Here is a 14088-nt window from a genome sequence, read left to right on the forward strand (position 1 = left end):
CACTTGGGTGCTGACGTGTCTGTGCGATATAACCACCACAAATTAAAGTGAGCTCCAGTTGTATGATTTATCTTCAGAACAATTGGCAATTTTTAGTGATTTAAGTCAACACAATTAAGCATCTTATAGACTTTGTAGCTGGAATTTAATGGACGTGTATTTCTTTTTCATTTTAATTTATTTTTGATCAAGCAGTACTCATACTAATTTGTTTGCTTTTCAAGTTTTTCATTCATTGTCTACCTTATTTCCTCCAAACCAAACAAGGGGTAGTGGGGAAGTAGGAGAACGTAACTTCAAAGAGCATGCCCCTATAATTACGAGAACGCGCCTCAAAGAGGAAGCTTCTGAGCAATTCCTAGTGTAGTGATTAAAAGAAGAACGGTGGCATTTTTATCATAAGAGCAAACGACGTCGCTCCATTTCCTTCTTTCCGAATCCGAATAATAGGACCATTTTCCAATCCCTTCTGGCTCCCACTTTGGTATAAAAGTAGAGTGGAAATTCTCGCCACTCCTGCTCAACTCATTGTAGGGACAATTCTTATTTCTCCTTTTCAATAATATTGTCTTACTCCAATCAGGAAAGAGGAAGAAGAAGGAGAAGAAGAGATGGGAGGAGGCAATGGACAGAAGTCAAAGATGGCTCGCGAGAGAAATATGGAGAAGCAAAAAGGAGCTAAGGGTATTTTTTTTATCCCCTCACAGTTTTCTCTTAATTAAAGACAGCACTCCTTTCTTTGATTAGTTAAATTTTCTGAAGTCTTGATCAATATGGAATGGTAATTTCTTTTCAATTGATCATGGTCGGATCTGTGTGCAGGAAGTCAGCTTGAATCAAACAAGAAAGCCATGTCGATCCAGGTACCGCCTCTCTGGACTTGGCTCCAATTTTTCCCCTCCTATAAATTTTCCTCTGCTTTTGCTTTCGGTTTGTGATTGTTTGCGTCTGATGTTGGTGGTGTGCAGTGCAAGGTGTGCATGCAGACATTCATTTGCACCACATCAGAGGTGAAGTGCAGAGAGCACGCAGAAGCAAAACATCCAAAATCTGACGTATACGCGTGTTTCCCACACCTCAAGAAATGATATGCTGATGGGGGAAAGGAATTTGTAGAGATGGGTTCCAAGATCCCGCTCATATAATCTCATTGTGATCTTTGCAGAGCAGCCCATCCAAACTTCTTGGATAGTTATTTATCATGTATTCCGAAATATTTGAGTATATTATTTCCTAATTCCTATGCCTGAATTTCTTATATCGGATGCACACTTCTCTTGGTGTGGATGTGGATTGTTTTGTTCTAGAATTTAGAGCCGAGTCCTTAAACTGCTTGTTTATGAAGACCAGAAAATCAATTAATTAATCAACTCGATTTATCCAGGCTGAGAGATAAGCTAGTCAATCCAGTAACACTATAATTGAAAATGAAAGCTTATTTTTCAGCTCCAAAGGTTTGTCGTGTAAAACCATATATTGTTGGATGGCCTAAATTTCTGCCCTAAAGCAGGGCGGTATAAACTAGATGACGAAATTATGACCAGACACGAAAGCCTCAGAGGTTGCACTTGCTGTCCAGCAAGTTAAAATAACTCGAGCTCATAAAAATCACATAATTGGCCTTTCTACATATGGGAACATTGTGAGAATTGGAAGAATGATCAACTGCAATTTCGCATTTCGCTATTCTCTGCACTTCTGACTCGAGAGAAGTATGGATGATTCTGAAAACAAATGTATATAAGTTAATGCAGCTGCCAAATTAAGTTGACATAGCTATCATATCAATGTTAGGAAATAGAATACATTTCCTTTTGCTGTTAATGACATGCATTATTGTGGTATAAATGAGCTATATGTTAAAGATTTTCATCAACATGAGCAAAATAAATTGTTAGCACCAGAACTGTTTTCAGTAGAATAACTTCTAAGAAACTGCTCAAGTTGGTGAAACTGCTTCTTCGGAGTTGGTGCTTGTGATCCCAAAGAACATCATATTCGGAAAGTTTAGAGAGACGGCAAAATCCAGGTGAGAGAAATACAAAGTATCTAAGGAATGAAGAAGCAGTAACATGAGAATATTAATTCTTCAAATTTATGCCGAAGTGAAACTTACGGAACAAATAATATGACAATTAGTATCAGCTAAAACCCAGAAGGCTTAAAAATAGCCTGCTTGTCACAAACGAAACCAATCAAACTGAGACTCAGATTACAAAAGAGGAATCATGAACAATCCTAATCATATAAATTTCAGTTGAAGGAATTTTCTTTTTGGTCAAAATTCAGAAAAGGATCTCATATGACCTCTGGAGAAACCAGATGCCGGTTATCAGCGTTGATAAATCTGAACTAGGACTTCCTGCTGTGTCTGCAGAAAAAGATAAATGGCCTCAAATACCAAATGTGAACCTCCAGTAATGGAAAATTACTAAGATGTATTAACTACCTCTGTTTTTTATTAGTAGTCATTTTAGAAGCCTGATTATATTATAAGGCCCAACCCAGAAACAAGCCCAGATGTATTTTTTGTATTTGCGAAAAATAAAGGAATACTTATAAATTGTAATTGCATTGTTTCATTGCGAGGCGGGGGAGCTGCTGCAGCCTACGGTAGCAAAACAATATTAGCATATGGTGGATTGTCTTTAGTTGGTAGTCAAACGATTGAACTAAGATTTATCAACTTTTGTGCGGATACAGACGCATCTTGATATAGAAGCTATCAATTTTCTTCCCAGAATTTCCAAATCCGTATCCCACAAAATGAGCAGCATTTCTTCCATGAGAAATATCAGCAAACGCTGCCTATGTTCCAATTTTGCTGTTGAAAGTTCCCTTCCAAGCCTACAGTGGAGATTCTATACTCGTGCTCGCTCTTCTCAGCAATTCACCAAAACCAGAAACCTCAGAGTCTCTCCCTTTCTTTATACACCGTTTCCCTCCCATTCTTTTTCTACATTGAATTCGAAAAAGGTAGGGTTTATAGGATGGTATTTGGGGAAGCTCGATTCTCGCCCAATCCTGACGAAAACCGTCACAACTTCTCTTATTTATGCCGCTGCTGACTTGACCGCTCAGGTGAAGCAAAAAACTTAAGCTCCGTCTTTTACTGGGCTCATTTGAGTATGGTTTTGGTTATAAATAGATCGATGGATAGGTGTTTGATTAAATAAATTCAATATTCATATGGTTTTTGTTGTTCCATGAGGAGGATCATCAGATATTGTTAACGTTGAGCTATAACTTTTCCATTGTGAAGATTAATTATATAAGACTGACTGTAAGAATGCAAGAATACCTTTTTTAATATCCCTTTTATGCTTCTTCGAGCCCTTAATTATGGCCTTGTCCAATTCGTGTTACTTGGTTGTTGTATTTTCCTTAGTCTGCAGTTGCTGTCATTGTGATATTGATAATATGTAGGGATTGATACTTATTGATGTGATAAATTATTAGTCATTTTCATTATTTAAATTCTTGTTGCTAGCTCGCTCTATCAATTTATGATATTTTGTGATCTATGATACTTCAGTTTATTGGTCATCCGGGCCACCTTTTTTACATTACATTGTATCCCCCTCTTTTTTTCCTTTAATAACTCCTAGAGCCTTTTTCTAACGGCTAATCTATTTTAGTCATATAATTCAGTGATTTATTTATTATTGATATGTTTTAGATGTTGTCACCTTCATCTGGATCTGGTTCACTTGACCTAATAAGGACATTACGCATGGCTGCATATGGGTTGCTGATTTTAGGGCCATCACAGCATCTATGGTTCAATTTTATGTCAAAAACTTTGCCTAAACGTGATGTGTTGACTACCTTGAAGAAAACTTTTATGGGACAGGCAATTTATGGACCTGCTAACGCCATTGTTTTCTTCTCATACAATGCAGCTTTACAAGGTAAAGAAAATTGTTATATTGATTGCAATTTGAGTGCCTAATTTGATTGCTGTATGCATTTTCTGAGAGGGACAACAAAGTCTTGCTGCTTGGAAATCAGGGCATCATGTGGTTACTTAGACTGCTATGAGCTAAGATCTCCAATCTAAGATTGGGCCACCACAAATATTAGATAAAGTGATACTCCCAAATCTCATCTACAAACCAGGACACTATACCAATAGAATTCGAGCAAACCATATCTAAAAAAGTTAAAAACAGAAAAACAGAAGATTAAAAATAACTCTGGCTGGTGAAATTAATGAGATCAGATTCTCTCATAAGATCCATATATCACAGCACGGACTCTTTTCCGCCCCGCAATTACATCATTAACAGAAACAGGATGAGCGATTTGTGGAAAGATTTAGTGTCTATTATGATTGTCCACATTTTCTGAGAGGTGCAGTAAAGTTTCTCTATATGGAAATCAGGGCACCATATGGTTTCTTAAACAACTGCAAGCTTATAGGGTTGTTGTAATCTATGACTAGGTGTGCCTAAAGTTTTAGTTCTCTTCTATTCAGAAAATGGTAGCCCTCTTAATATGTCAATGCTGTAACTAGATGGCATTGATTTTGCTGGGGCTTCTTCTATCGATGACTAGATATGCTTTGTACTAAGCTATTTGGTTGTCTAGCTTGAGCTGCCACGATATGTGTGCATGTGTGTGTATTGCCAAATCTTCCTTTTCTACTTCTCTTCCTAATTCCCAAAAGCTACCAGCATGCTCCAATAAATAGTTGGGGAAGATTACTACTCATGTGGAAGCCATTGGCTTTTTGTTTGGTAGAGATGTTCTGTTAATGCTTTGGATTTCCTTTCTGAGCTGCTATATTGGTGTTAACCTCAGGTGAAAGTGGTGATGAGATTGTTGCTAGATTAAAGCGTGATGTGCTTCCGACATTGAGAAATGGTCTTTTGTATTGGCCAATCTGTGATTTTATTACATACAAATTTGTTCCAGTTCATCTACAGGTGCATTTTGGTGAATCTTTCTTGTCCAAACGAGTATTTGAGGCCAATTTGGACATTTCATTGCTTTAATATTAACTTGAGTTTTTCACCAATTTTTCCCTTGCTAACATAATTAATATTTGGCATTTGTTGGCAGCCATTGTTGAACAGTACGTGTGCATATCTATGGACGATCTATTTGACATACATGGCAAGCCTACAAAAAGTGATCCCCAGTTAATGTTCATAAATTGACTTCAAATCATCCACAGCTTGCACCCATTCTGAGTTTGCTGAAGAAAGAGGAGAAGAACCTGACTTGTGTAGCCCATCTTGCTGGTCCTAGTTTAATCATTATTATTAAATTTTTAGTTCTAGATAATAAGTTTGCTTTATGGAATTAATGTGTGGAGCCTATTGGTTACTGTTTTGCATTTGAAATGCATTTAATGGACTTCTAGCTTCTTGCCTAAGCATGTTAACAAATTCTGCTTTTGGTATATATGGGACTGCTAGCTTCAATACATATCTTTCCTTTCCTCTCCCTCTCATAAAAAAGGATGTTTCAGAATTTTATGCATTACATGGGATATCATGTTGAAAGTTGACAATGAGCAGTGATTTCAGAATAATGGCTTTATGAAATGTTCTGAGATCCAATATAGAGTAGACTCAAGCTACTCTCAAGGTATGTATTTGTGAACTTGGTCTGGATGGCTCATGTCTTCCTTTATTTTTTTTCCCTTTGTCCTCTACCTTTTGTCATCTAGTGATGTGTAACTGCTGCTCTGCTACAGTACAATATGTCATTATCACGTGGGCCATACGTACAAATGTATTGCGTTCTTTTTTATCGCCAGACGGCTATTTAATTTCCTCCGGCGCCATGCGGTTATGATTCCGAATATATAGGGTCTGTAGTCTCAGTGACCCATCAAGTCAGCTAGTCAATGGAGCTGGATCTCCCGTCGATAGGCCGAGTCTTGTTCTGTCCGACCTATTTGCACAGAGTCAGGATTGAGGATTGCATGCTAATGGATGGATCGACGTTGCTACAGTACAACTTGTCATTATCATGCGGGACCATATGTATATATGTATTGCTTCCTTTTCCATTGTCGGGCGGCTATTTAATTCTCTTCGGCGCCATGCGGTCATGATTCCGGATATATGGGGTCTGTAGTCTCACTGATCCATTAAGTCAATGGAGCTGGATTTTCTGTCTATAGGTCTGAATCTTACTCTGTTCAGCCTATTTACACAGAGTCAGGACTCCATGCTAATGGATGGACCGGTATAGTGAGTTTGATGAAGTTAAAGTCCAGCCTTCCTATATGGATTTAGCTGAGATCAGGATATCTGTTACCCAATAGTTATCAAAAGATAACATGATTCAAGAAGTTTATGGAAGTCTTTTTGTTGGGGCTTTTGTCACTTGCTGTATTCTTGTATTACAAGGGGGTGTTTTGTTCAAACTGTACCATTTCTATCAAAATTCAGAAAGTGTTATTGGATATCTTGAGCTCATGTTTCGGGCATCATTGATTAAGCAAAAATATTTTGCTCTAAGGCTGAGAAACAATTATATATTTGTGTACGTGTTATATCATGTTTTAGTTTTTCTCAGCTTCTGACCGTGCATCGTTCCTACAAAATTAGACCTGCTCCTGCTAAATAAAAGAGATCTCACTGGCCAATCTAAAATTTCCCGCCCCCCCCCCCCCCCCCCCACCTTTCATGTTCATACATCTACAGGTTATTTTTTAAACATAATTCAGTTTAGGCTTAATTGGAATTAAGAATTGGTTAAGATGGTCTGGATTGAATCTTTTCTTTGGATTAGGAAAAATTAGATTCAAGTGCTCCTGTTCCCTCTCAAAAAGCCATGTCATTCTCTTCAATAAAAGTGAGATTAACTTTAAACATCTAGATGTCCATGCTTGATTCTATTATCTTTGTTTTTTTCTTTCTTGTTAACTTTTTCTTGATGCTTACTAACATTTGTCCGTTGCTATAGTTCGTTTACTTCTTTTCAAAAAAATTTCTATCGGAATTAGGTAGAAACAATGAGAATGCATGTGGGCATTTTATTTCTCATTCATTATGAGCTTGAAAGTTAAGCATTGATTAATTTTCTGATATGACTACAGTTAGTTTAGGAATAATTGCGTATTCATACCATCTCAAGCTCTTGCTGGCCAAAATAAAGGTTGATTGACATGATTCTTCAATAATTGCAGGTAACCATGCTTTTTAGTGCCTTTGAATCATGTTTGTATCATCAAATATCGAATTAGGGAGATCTTAGCCCTCAAATTTGCTCACTTATCACAATGTTTTCTCATAATATCCTTCTTTTTTAAATGTTAATCTCAGAAATGTATCCGGATTCTATATGTGTACAAGGGATAGTGGCAGTGTAATTTAACGCGCTTATGTGCTGTTGGATAAACTCGTTATCATTGAAATGAAAGGTGATGCCACACTGAATGGGCTTGCAATTAGCTCCAATGTCATGCTGGACGTGGTGCCATCAACTGGGCGTGGCCCGGTCCAGTTTTGGCCCGTTGTTGTGGGGGATTTGAAAACCGAATCGAAGGGTTTCCGTGGTTTTCAATATCACGGTTTTAGTTCTTATTTAGTTTGATCAAATTTGAAGAGTCAAACTCAATTAATGAAAGTTGAGTTACTTTTAATTTAATTCTAGGATCATCCTAATTGAATTTGAATTTAATTAGCGGTCTCTTCTGTTGCAGGTCGTCATCAATTGTGGTTTTCCAGGTTAAATGTGATAGGCCCCTGTCTGCATCAACTGATATGTATACTTGTTAAATTCAATCTTTTTCTTCTCTCTTTTTTTTTTCTTTTTTCTTTCCCTCTTAAACCAGACAAATTGAATAATGTGAATGTTGCAATTATTTCCTTCCAAGACCACAATTAGATAGCTGAAGATAAATCGGCCCTGCAAGGCTGCAACTTTTAGTTAGTGGGCAGAATCATTTGAATGGATTGATGTGTTGAGCAAAAGATGTGAGAATTATGATATGATTGGGAAAACAAGTTTTGGCTTCATGTTAATTGGCCAGCCAATGTGGTTGGGGGAAGAGATTTTCTTGCTTATTTATGAGCTAACAAGGGATTCTAATGTCTTGTTGAACTCTTTTGTTCCATAATTTATTTTTCTATTTCGATTTAAGATTAAGATTAGCGGAGGTGCATCAACTTAACCTAATCTTTAATTTTTTACTATGAAATTTGTTATTTGGTTCCCTTTTACTTAGTTTGGTAGCGAAGGGAACAACCTCCTTTCAGTCCACGGTCCTTGTGGTCCCGGCACCAGTGACCACGTTTCGAACTCCTATTGCCCTGCAGTGACCTTGGTGGGTCCTCACTAAGTAAATTTCCCATTTAACCTACTCGCGTGCCGTTGTACTTTGGTGATATAATTTCCCCGACCAACCCGTCTTAGAATGCCACGTTTCTCGCTCATGACCACAGATGTTACCAAGCACTGCCAACTCGCTCTCCCTTTTCCACGGGATGTTTTCACCACGCGACAATCTGTTTGGCCTGTTTCATGAATCTTTAATTAGTTTAAGCGCACGCTCTTCAGTGAGAGTGGGATCTAACTATCTTGGACCTTTTAAGTATTAACACGTGGGACCCTTTAAAAACGTTTGCAAGCAGGAGAGGTCCCTCGGAGATAAAACATTCACATGGCCGTACAATCTCAAAAGTGAAGTCCTATCATTTTGCTCCACGTAGTAGGAAAAAATCCACTATCCCGCCAATTAGTTCATCAGAAAGTGTCGATAGCAGCGCAGCCTCAGCATTGGATCCGGACATGGTCCAATGAACACGTGGCGGCCTTGGAGGAGGCGATGGCGTCAGCCAGATGCGTAGATAAAGTGAATACAAGAGAGAGAGAGGGAAAAAGAGTGAAAGAGGAGAAGAATGAGAGGAAGAGAGGGCAGGTGCAGGCAAATTTGTTTGCTTATTATAATAAATTAATTATAATTATATATGCACAAGCAGTTTTGCAGATAAAAGATTTATTTACAGATCTTTCGGGTCTTTTGGTGCAGTGATATTCCTTCTTCTTTCTTTCTCCTCTCTCCTCTTGCCGTGGGAGAACCTACTTTGCAGCGGAAGATGGAATGGTGGGATAAGGTGATCCATCCTGTGCAAAGAGTTTGGAAAGGTGTCGCTTTGCGTATTGGGATTCGCAAACGAGGTAACTCTATGCTTTCTGTTAGTTAATATCCGTTTTTATTGCTCTTCTCACTGTTCTATCGCTCACTTTCGGGAAACTTACTGCTTGTCTGGCATTTTCAGCTGATTGTTTTGGTAGTTTATTGCATGCAATGGCAGGAAATTTTCAATCATAAGATGTTCTTTTGAATTGCTCAGTTTTTATTAAGCCACTTATTTTATGCCTCTGCTAAATTCAAATTCAAATTCAAATTTCCCCCTTTTGGGGCAGGGAGGTATTAGTTCATATTGGTGGTTCTTGGAGCTGATGGGGACGCTAGGTCCCGGTGTTATATAGAAGTTGTCAGTGAAAATTTGAGTGCCTATTTTCTTTAAATGTAATTTACTTTTCATTTCGATGTTAAGTTCGTTTCTGTGCTGGTTTCACTAGGTTAATTCAAAAAATAGATCTAGCTGAACTCAAATTCCACTCAGTTATGAGTTAGTTCAAACAAAATACAGAACTGTAATATAAAATGATTAAAAGCATTGTCATTAAACAAACTATTTGCAATTTTGTGATGCTCTTTCTTTCTGTGGAAAACTTTTTGACTCTGAATAGTAGGCAGTCTGCTATTACCACATTGTGCTGGGCAGCGAAACTTGAAACCGGTAGTCAAAACCTTGATCTTTCCAATCCTCACATTTGTTGTCAAATTAAACGTTCTCCCTGCAATTGATCATGGGAGCCAAATCTTGATCTTTTTCTATTTTTATAGAATTGGTCAGCGACGTGAGGGCTACAGGATTGGGGAGGATACCCAGTTGATGAAATGTCCTTAGTAAGACACAGTATTTATTTTGGAGAATTAGATAGTTCCTTAAAAATTATCTATCATGTCCAGTGTGCTTTTTATTATTTCTTGATTTGTTGCGTTTGTTTTTATTTTATTTTTTAATTTTTATCTAATGTTTCGGGGGAACAATGATAGGGCTACTGAAGCTGCATCATGATGTCAGGGCTTGTGAATATGAGGATGTTCGTGTTATGTGGGAGATGCTGAAAAGAAACGAAACTGAAAATGCTAAGCTTTCAGGGAAGAAGAAGAAGAGATGCCTCTGGGATTGCTTTAGCTGGGCTAGGTGCACTCCATATTTTGGCCACAGCTGTTGATCTTCCATTTGTGGGACTTCTCAAACAACAGTCATCCACTGCATTAATCGAGTGAGATGTGCATGTCAGTTGATAATAAAAGAGAAAGGAGGGCTCCATATATATGAGATAGTCTTGTTTATCTTCTGTCAGTCGTTTGTATATATCATCTGCCCACCCATTAGATGGATACAATCCATCTCGTCCTTCTCTCTTTGTTTTATCCCCAGTGGAACAAACTAGTTCTTAGTGGCATATGCAATGTATGTGTTCTGAAGTAGTACATTTGTACTATGTTATGTGTTCTACATCAGTTCATTTGTGCTATTTTTTTCCAGTGTTCATCTTTAGATTTGCATTTTGTTCAAGTTGATTTCAAAGTATGCTCTGCAAGCGTCCATGATAGAGTACCGCCCTTTTCGAAATTAAGCTTTGATTTTGAATCTGATATAAGCTTGATGGTTGCAGTGAAGAGCTCGTTTGGTCATCACAAGTTGATGGTAATATTTTCCCTTTCACTCCTAGCTTTTTGATTTTCCAGTCGAATGATTCAGTGGAAAACTGCATCCTCTGCATAGCGTAGATAGTATGCAAAATTATTTCTGCACTGGCTGATTAATGACTAGCCCGCTAATTGTTGACGTCATTGATAGCAACTTCGTTTGGTGATTGAGGCTTTTGAACAGTTAGGATCATTACCTGTTGAAATTATAAGTTGCCGATGGAAGGCCAACATCATTTAATTTTGATCAGATGCCATTACAATTTTGTTATTATTATTATTATTATTTGTCGTTAATGTAGATATCAGAATCCGATTTGTTTATCAAATAAAAATCTGTAATTTCACTTCTTATTAAATGTCATAGTACCGTAATGGAAATTTGTTGTCCCCTAACAATCAAAGTTGCCATCTGACGAACATTATCACCGAGGCTTGGGATCTGTACTCTGCATGCATGGTAGTTGTGACCGCAATAGTCTTTAAACTCTTCAACAAATTTCAAATAACTTGATTTTTTTTCAGATAAAAAAATCTTAAATTTTATCTGTTAAGGCAAAAAACTCTTGATTTAAAAAAATATTATCTTTAATAAAAATATTATCTTTTACAATTTTAAATATTAAAAATTATCTAGTATTTTAATTAAAAATAAGGATTCAAGAATGAATAGTACATAAGTTTTTAAATATTTAAAATTTATAAATAATAATATTTTATTAAAAAAATATCAGGAAAAAACTTTAAATATTTAAGAGTGAAAATCCAAATATAAATTTATTAAATAAATTATATATCTTTAGCTATTAGATTAACTCGATTTATGAGAAATTAAATCAATAAACAGCAATTAATACATTTAAATCATTAATTCATGCAAGTTTCTTCAACACGTGTGAAATCTACATAAACCAACGGCTTATATTAGCATTTCTCTTAAGTTATAATAGCAAATTACAAATTACAGAGAATTTTGGATCTGTAGCTTATTAAGTAATTATATTAATAGATAGAAAAGGCCGAGTACCGATTCAACCGCACCAAATTACATGGGCTGAGCCCATTAATTTGTAGTGTCTGTTACGATATTAAAAATGGATAGATTTGGCCAAGGCGGTGCGTTTTGTGTACACAGACAATGGTCACGTGCTTCCACTTAGAGTTATAAAGGCAAATTATATTCTATAAATTTCCAGCAGTTAGGGTTTTAGCAGTACAAGTTGCGAAGCTTAGAGGGGCGGCGAGCAGTGATCAATTCATTCTCTCGATCGCTCAACAACAATGGGTCATTCAAATGTCTGGAACTCACATCCGAAGAATTATGGCCCCGGCTCCCGGACATGGTAAGTCCTTTGGTTTTTATCTCTTGATCTTTTCCGGCCCCAAATTGTCTCTGCCTTGTTTATTTTGTGGTTATGCGATTAGCGTTTGTTCATAGAGCTCATGTTTATATTACTTCAATCGACGTACCATGTTGTTGGAATTTTAAAAAAATAAGCACGGATAACGATTGGAAGTGTTAAGACACTGGAACATACCGTGTTTGGCCAGAGCTTAGGATACAATTGTTTGTGTTTATATATTTATTTGTTTGCTCCTATTGAAGAATGATTCGCTTTTGGCATGGGATTCTTATGAAATTTGGTGGATGAGAAATTTTCTGATAGTAGATTCGATGGCAAATTATTGGATTTGTCTTCTTTGCCTATTTCTTGTTTGTGTACGATGTTCTCAATGGGTGTGTGTGCTCAAATGTTATGTTTTTTTTTGTATATATATATATATTCATCTTTTTATATCTATTCAACTTTTAATTTGTGACTCCTGTTACTTGTTGCAGCCGGGTTTGTGGAAACCCTCATGGTTTGATCAGGAAATATGGTCTGATGTGCTGCAGACAGTGCTTCCGCAGCAATGCCAAAGAAATTGGATTCATCAAGGTAAGATGTCAAAATATTTAGTTATATTCATTGATGTTGGTTATGTCAGTGCCCTATTTCTGCATTTATTTCTTGGCTAATAGCCATGTTAATTGCTAAAAGTTGTTGGTGATTTATTTTAACCTTTTTGGAGCTTTTGTATTTGACATACTTTCCTTTATCAAAAGTTCAGTAAGACGTTTCAAATTTTAAAAGCAGCTTAGAGGAGAATGATACCGAAAGTGTTGAATTGTTCTAAATTGACTAGATGTTAGGCACTTTTGCTGCTGCAGTTTCTTGTTTTAATGGCCTTCTTTTTGTTTGCTGTGTTTCCAGTATCGCTGAATGTCTGAAGGATCTATTACATGTGCATTGCTCGTGGCTTTGCGTGAAGTAAGATGCAAAGAGAAGTTGGTCTTCTTTTTTTTCCCCTCCCTTCTGTCTTCATCAGTTATGTATTGCTGGATTATGAAGCTATTATTAATTGTTAGTTATTTAATATTTTAGCAGAACACAAAATTTTGTTCTACGGATTTTGTGCAAGAATATTGTAAGATTTTATTTCTTTTGATGTAACTTATGTTTTGCTTAAAATAATTATCTTTTGTTCCATAATTGGTTATCTAGGGTTCAGATAAATAAAAGGCCATTCGAGCCTAAACCTTAGAAATCTAAATCTTGCAGTCAGGTGGCAGAAAACCAAACTGAACCGGAAATCCCTCTTGGAAAATTTTTTTTTCTCGAGTGTTTTTTTTTTTCACCCCATTCGTTGAAATTATTCTATTAAGTGATGTTTGGAAAGGAACATGTCATATGTTATGACTTTTAGGCCATAAGATGTAATTATTTGGGTGGTTCTTTTGGATTATAATTTGAGGCATTTTGAGAGCTGAGCGTATAATTGATGGAAGCTCTTCTCATTTTCACAACTTCTGTACTAGAGATGACGCCGATCTCGTAGCCTGTCTATTGAATTGTTCTGTGTCATTTGAACTTCAGTGACGGAATGTTGAAGTGATGGGCAGGGGTGAGCACTGTGGTGGTTGCCATCATCCTAATATTAACTACTGAAATTTGGTTATGAACGATGAATCGAATTCGATTAATTTATTGTAGTTTGGTTTAGTTTGACAATTTTTCTCATTTAATTTAATGTGGTATTAAATTCAGCGATTGCACACCTGCAATTAGATGAGATGATTGCATTCTTATACTTGGATAAAGTTAAACTAAGAACAATATACTGTAATATATCTATCTACAAACTAATATGGCTGTATGTTTAAACTTACCCGTGTACTTGTTGGCATTTAGATTAAGCTCCTCCTTAACCTTTTTTTATTCATTACCCGTGTACTGCAATATCTTACAATAAAAGTTTGTAAATTATGGGATGATCCCGTTAATTTACAGTGT

General features: G+C 36.6%; 4 protein-coding genes across 4 annotated transcripts; all 4 read left to right on the forward strand.

Moving 5' to 3' along the window:
• Positions 1-359: 359 nt before the first annotated feature.
• LOC110605943 (uncharacterized protein At2g23090) lies at positions 360-1258 on the forward strand. The gene is made up of 3 exons (XM_021744634.2): positions 360-684; positions 823-863; positions 969-1258. Exons 1-3 carry the CDS (start codon positions 612-614, stop codon positions 1086-1088), a joined length of 234 nt encoding a protein of 77 aa, XP_021600326.1. The 5' UTR covers positions 360-611; the 3' UTR covers positions 1089-1258.
• A 1311-nt stretch (positions 1259-2569) lies between these two features.
• On the forward strand, positions 2570-5431 carry LOC110605942 (protein SYM1). The gene is made up of 4 exons (XM_021744633.2): positions 2570-3081; positions 3680-3911; positions 4804-4928; positions 5065-5431. Exons 1-4 carry the CDS (start codon positions 2767-2769, stop codon positions 5146-5148), a joined length of 756 nt encoding a protein of 251 aa, XP_021600325.1. The 5' UTR covers positions 2570-2766; the 3' UTR covers positions 5149-5431.
• A 3297-nt stretch (positions 5432-8728) lies between these two features.
• Positions 8729-10588, forward strand: LOC110606047. Its single transcript, XM_021744782.2, has 3 exons — positions 8729-8881; positions 8993-9141; positions 10091-10588. The coding sequence occupies exons 1-3, from the start codon at positions 8862-8864 to the stop codon at positions 10270-10272; spliced, it is 351 nt and encodes a 116-aa protein (XP_021600474.1). The 5' UTR covers positions 8729-8861; the 3' UTR covers positions 10273-10588.
• A 1349-nt stretch (positions 10589-11937) lies between these two features.
• Positions 11938-13287, forward strand: LOC122722506 (40S ribosomal protein S29-like). Its single transcript, XM_043953449.1, has 3 exons — positions 11938-12096; positions 12594-12693; positions 13009-13287. Exons 1-3 carry the CDS (start codon positions 12035-12037, stop codon positions 13015-13017), a joined length of 171 nt encoding a protein of 56 aa, XP_043809384.1. The 5' UTR covers positions 11938-12034; the 3' UTR covers positions 13018-13287.
• The last annotated feature ends 801 nt before the right edge of the window (positions 13288-14088 follow it).

The sequence above is a fragment of the Manihot esculenta genome, chromosome 18, assembly GCF_001659605.2.
Source record: "Manihot esculenta cultivar AM560-2 chromosome 18, M.esculenta_v8, whole genome shotgun sequence".
NCBI classification, from domain to species: Eukaryota; Viridiplantae; Streptophyta; class Magnoliopsida; order Malpighiales; family Euphorbiaceae; genus Manihot; species Manihot esculenta.

Excerpts from the sequence above, each read along its gene's own strand:
- LOC122722506 (XM_043953449.1), top strand. The coding sequence starts at position 12,035 with ATGGGTCATTCAAATGTCTGGAACTCACATCCGAAGAATTATGGCCCC. Across the intron at positions 12,097-12,593 it reads GGCCCCGGCTCCCGGACATG|CCGGGTTTGTGGAAACCCTC; the intron begins GTAAGTCCTTTG and ends TACTTGTTGCAG.
- LOC110605942 (XM_021744633.2), top strand. The coding sequence starts at position 2,767 with ATGAGCAGCATTTCTTCCATGAGAAATATCAGCAAACGCTGCCTATGT. Across the intron at positions 3,082-3,679 it reads CTGCTGACTTGACCGCTCAG|ATGTTGTCACCTTCATCTGG; the intron begins GTGAAGCAAAAA and ends GATATGTTTTAG. Across the intron at positions 4,929-5,064 it reads TTGTTCCAGTTCATCTACAG|CCATTGTTGAACAGTACGTG; the intron begins GTGCATTTTGGT and ends ATTTGTTGGCAG.
- LOC110605943 (XM_021744634.2), top strand. The coding sequence starts at position 612 with ATGGGAGGAGGCAATGGACAGAAGTCAAAGATGGCTCGCGAGAGAAAT. Across the intron at positions 685-822 it reads GAAGCAAAAAGGAGCTAAGG|GAAGTCAGCTTGAATCAAAC; the intron begins GTATTTTTTTTA and ends ATCTGTGTGCAG. Across the intron at positions 864-968 it reads AGAAAGCCATGTCGATCCAG|TGCAAGGTGTGCATGCAGAC; the intron begins GTACCGCCTCTC and ends GGTGGTGTGCAG.
- LOC110606047 (XM_021744782.2), top strand. The coding sequence starts at position 8,862 with ATGAGAGGAAGAGAGGGCAG. Across the intron at positions 8,882-8,992 it reads ATGAGAGGAAGAGAGGGCAG|TGATATTCCTTCTTCTTTCT; the intron begins GTGCAGGCAAAT and ends CTTTTGGTGCAG. Across the intron at positions 9,142-10,090 it reads TATTGGGATTCGCAAACGAG|GGCTACTGAAGCTGCATCAT; the intron begins GTAACTCTATGC and ends GAACAATGATAG.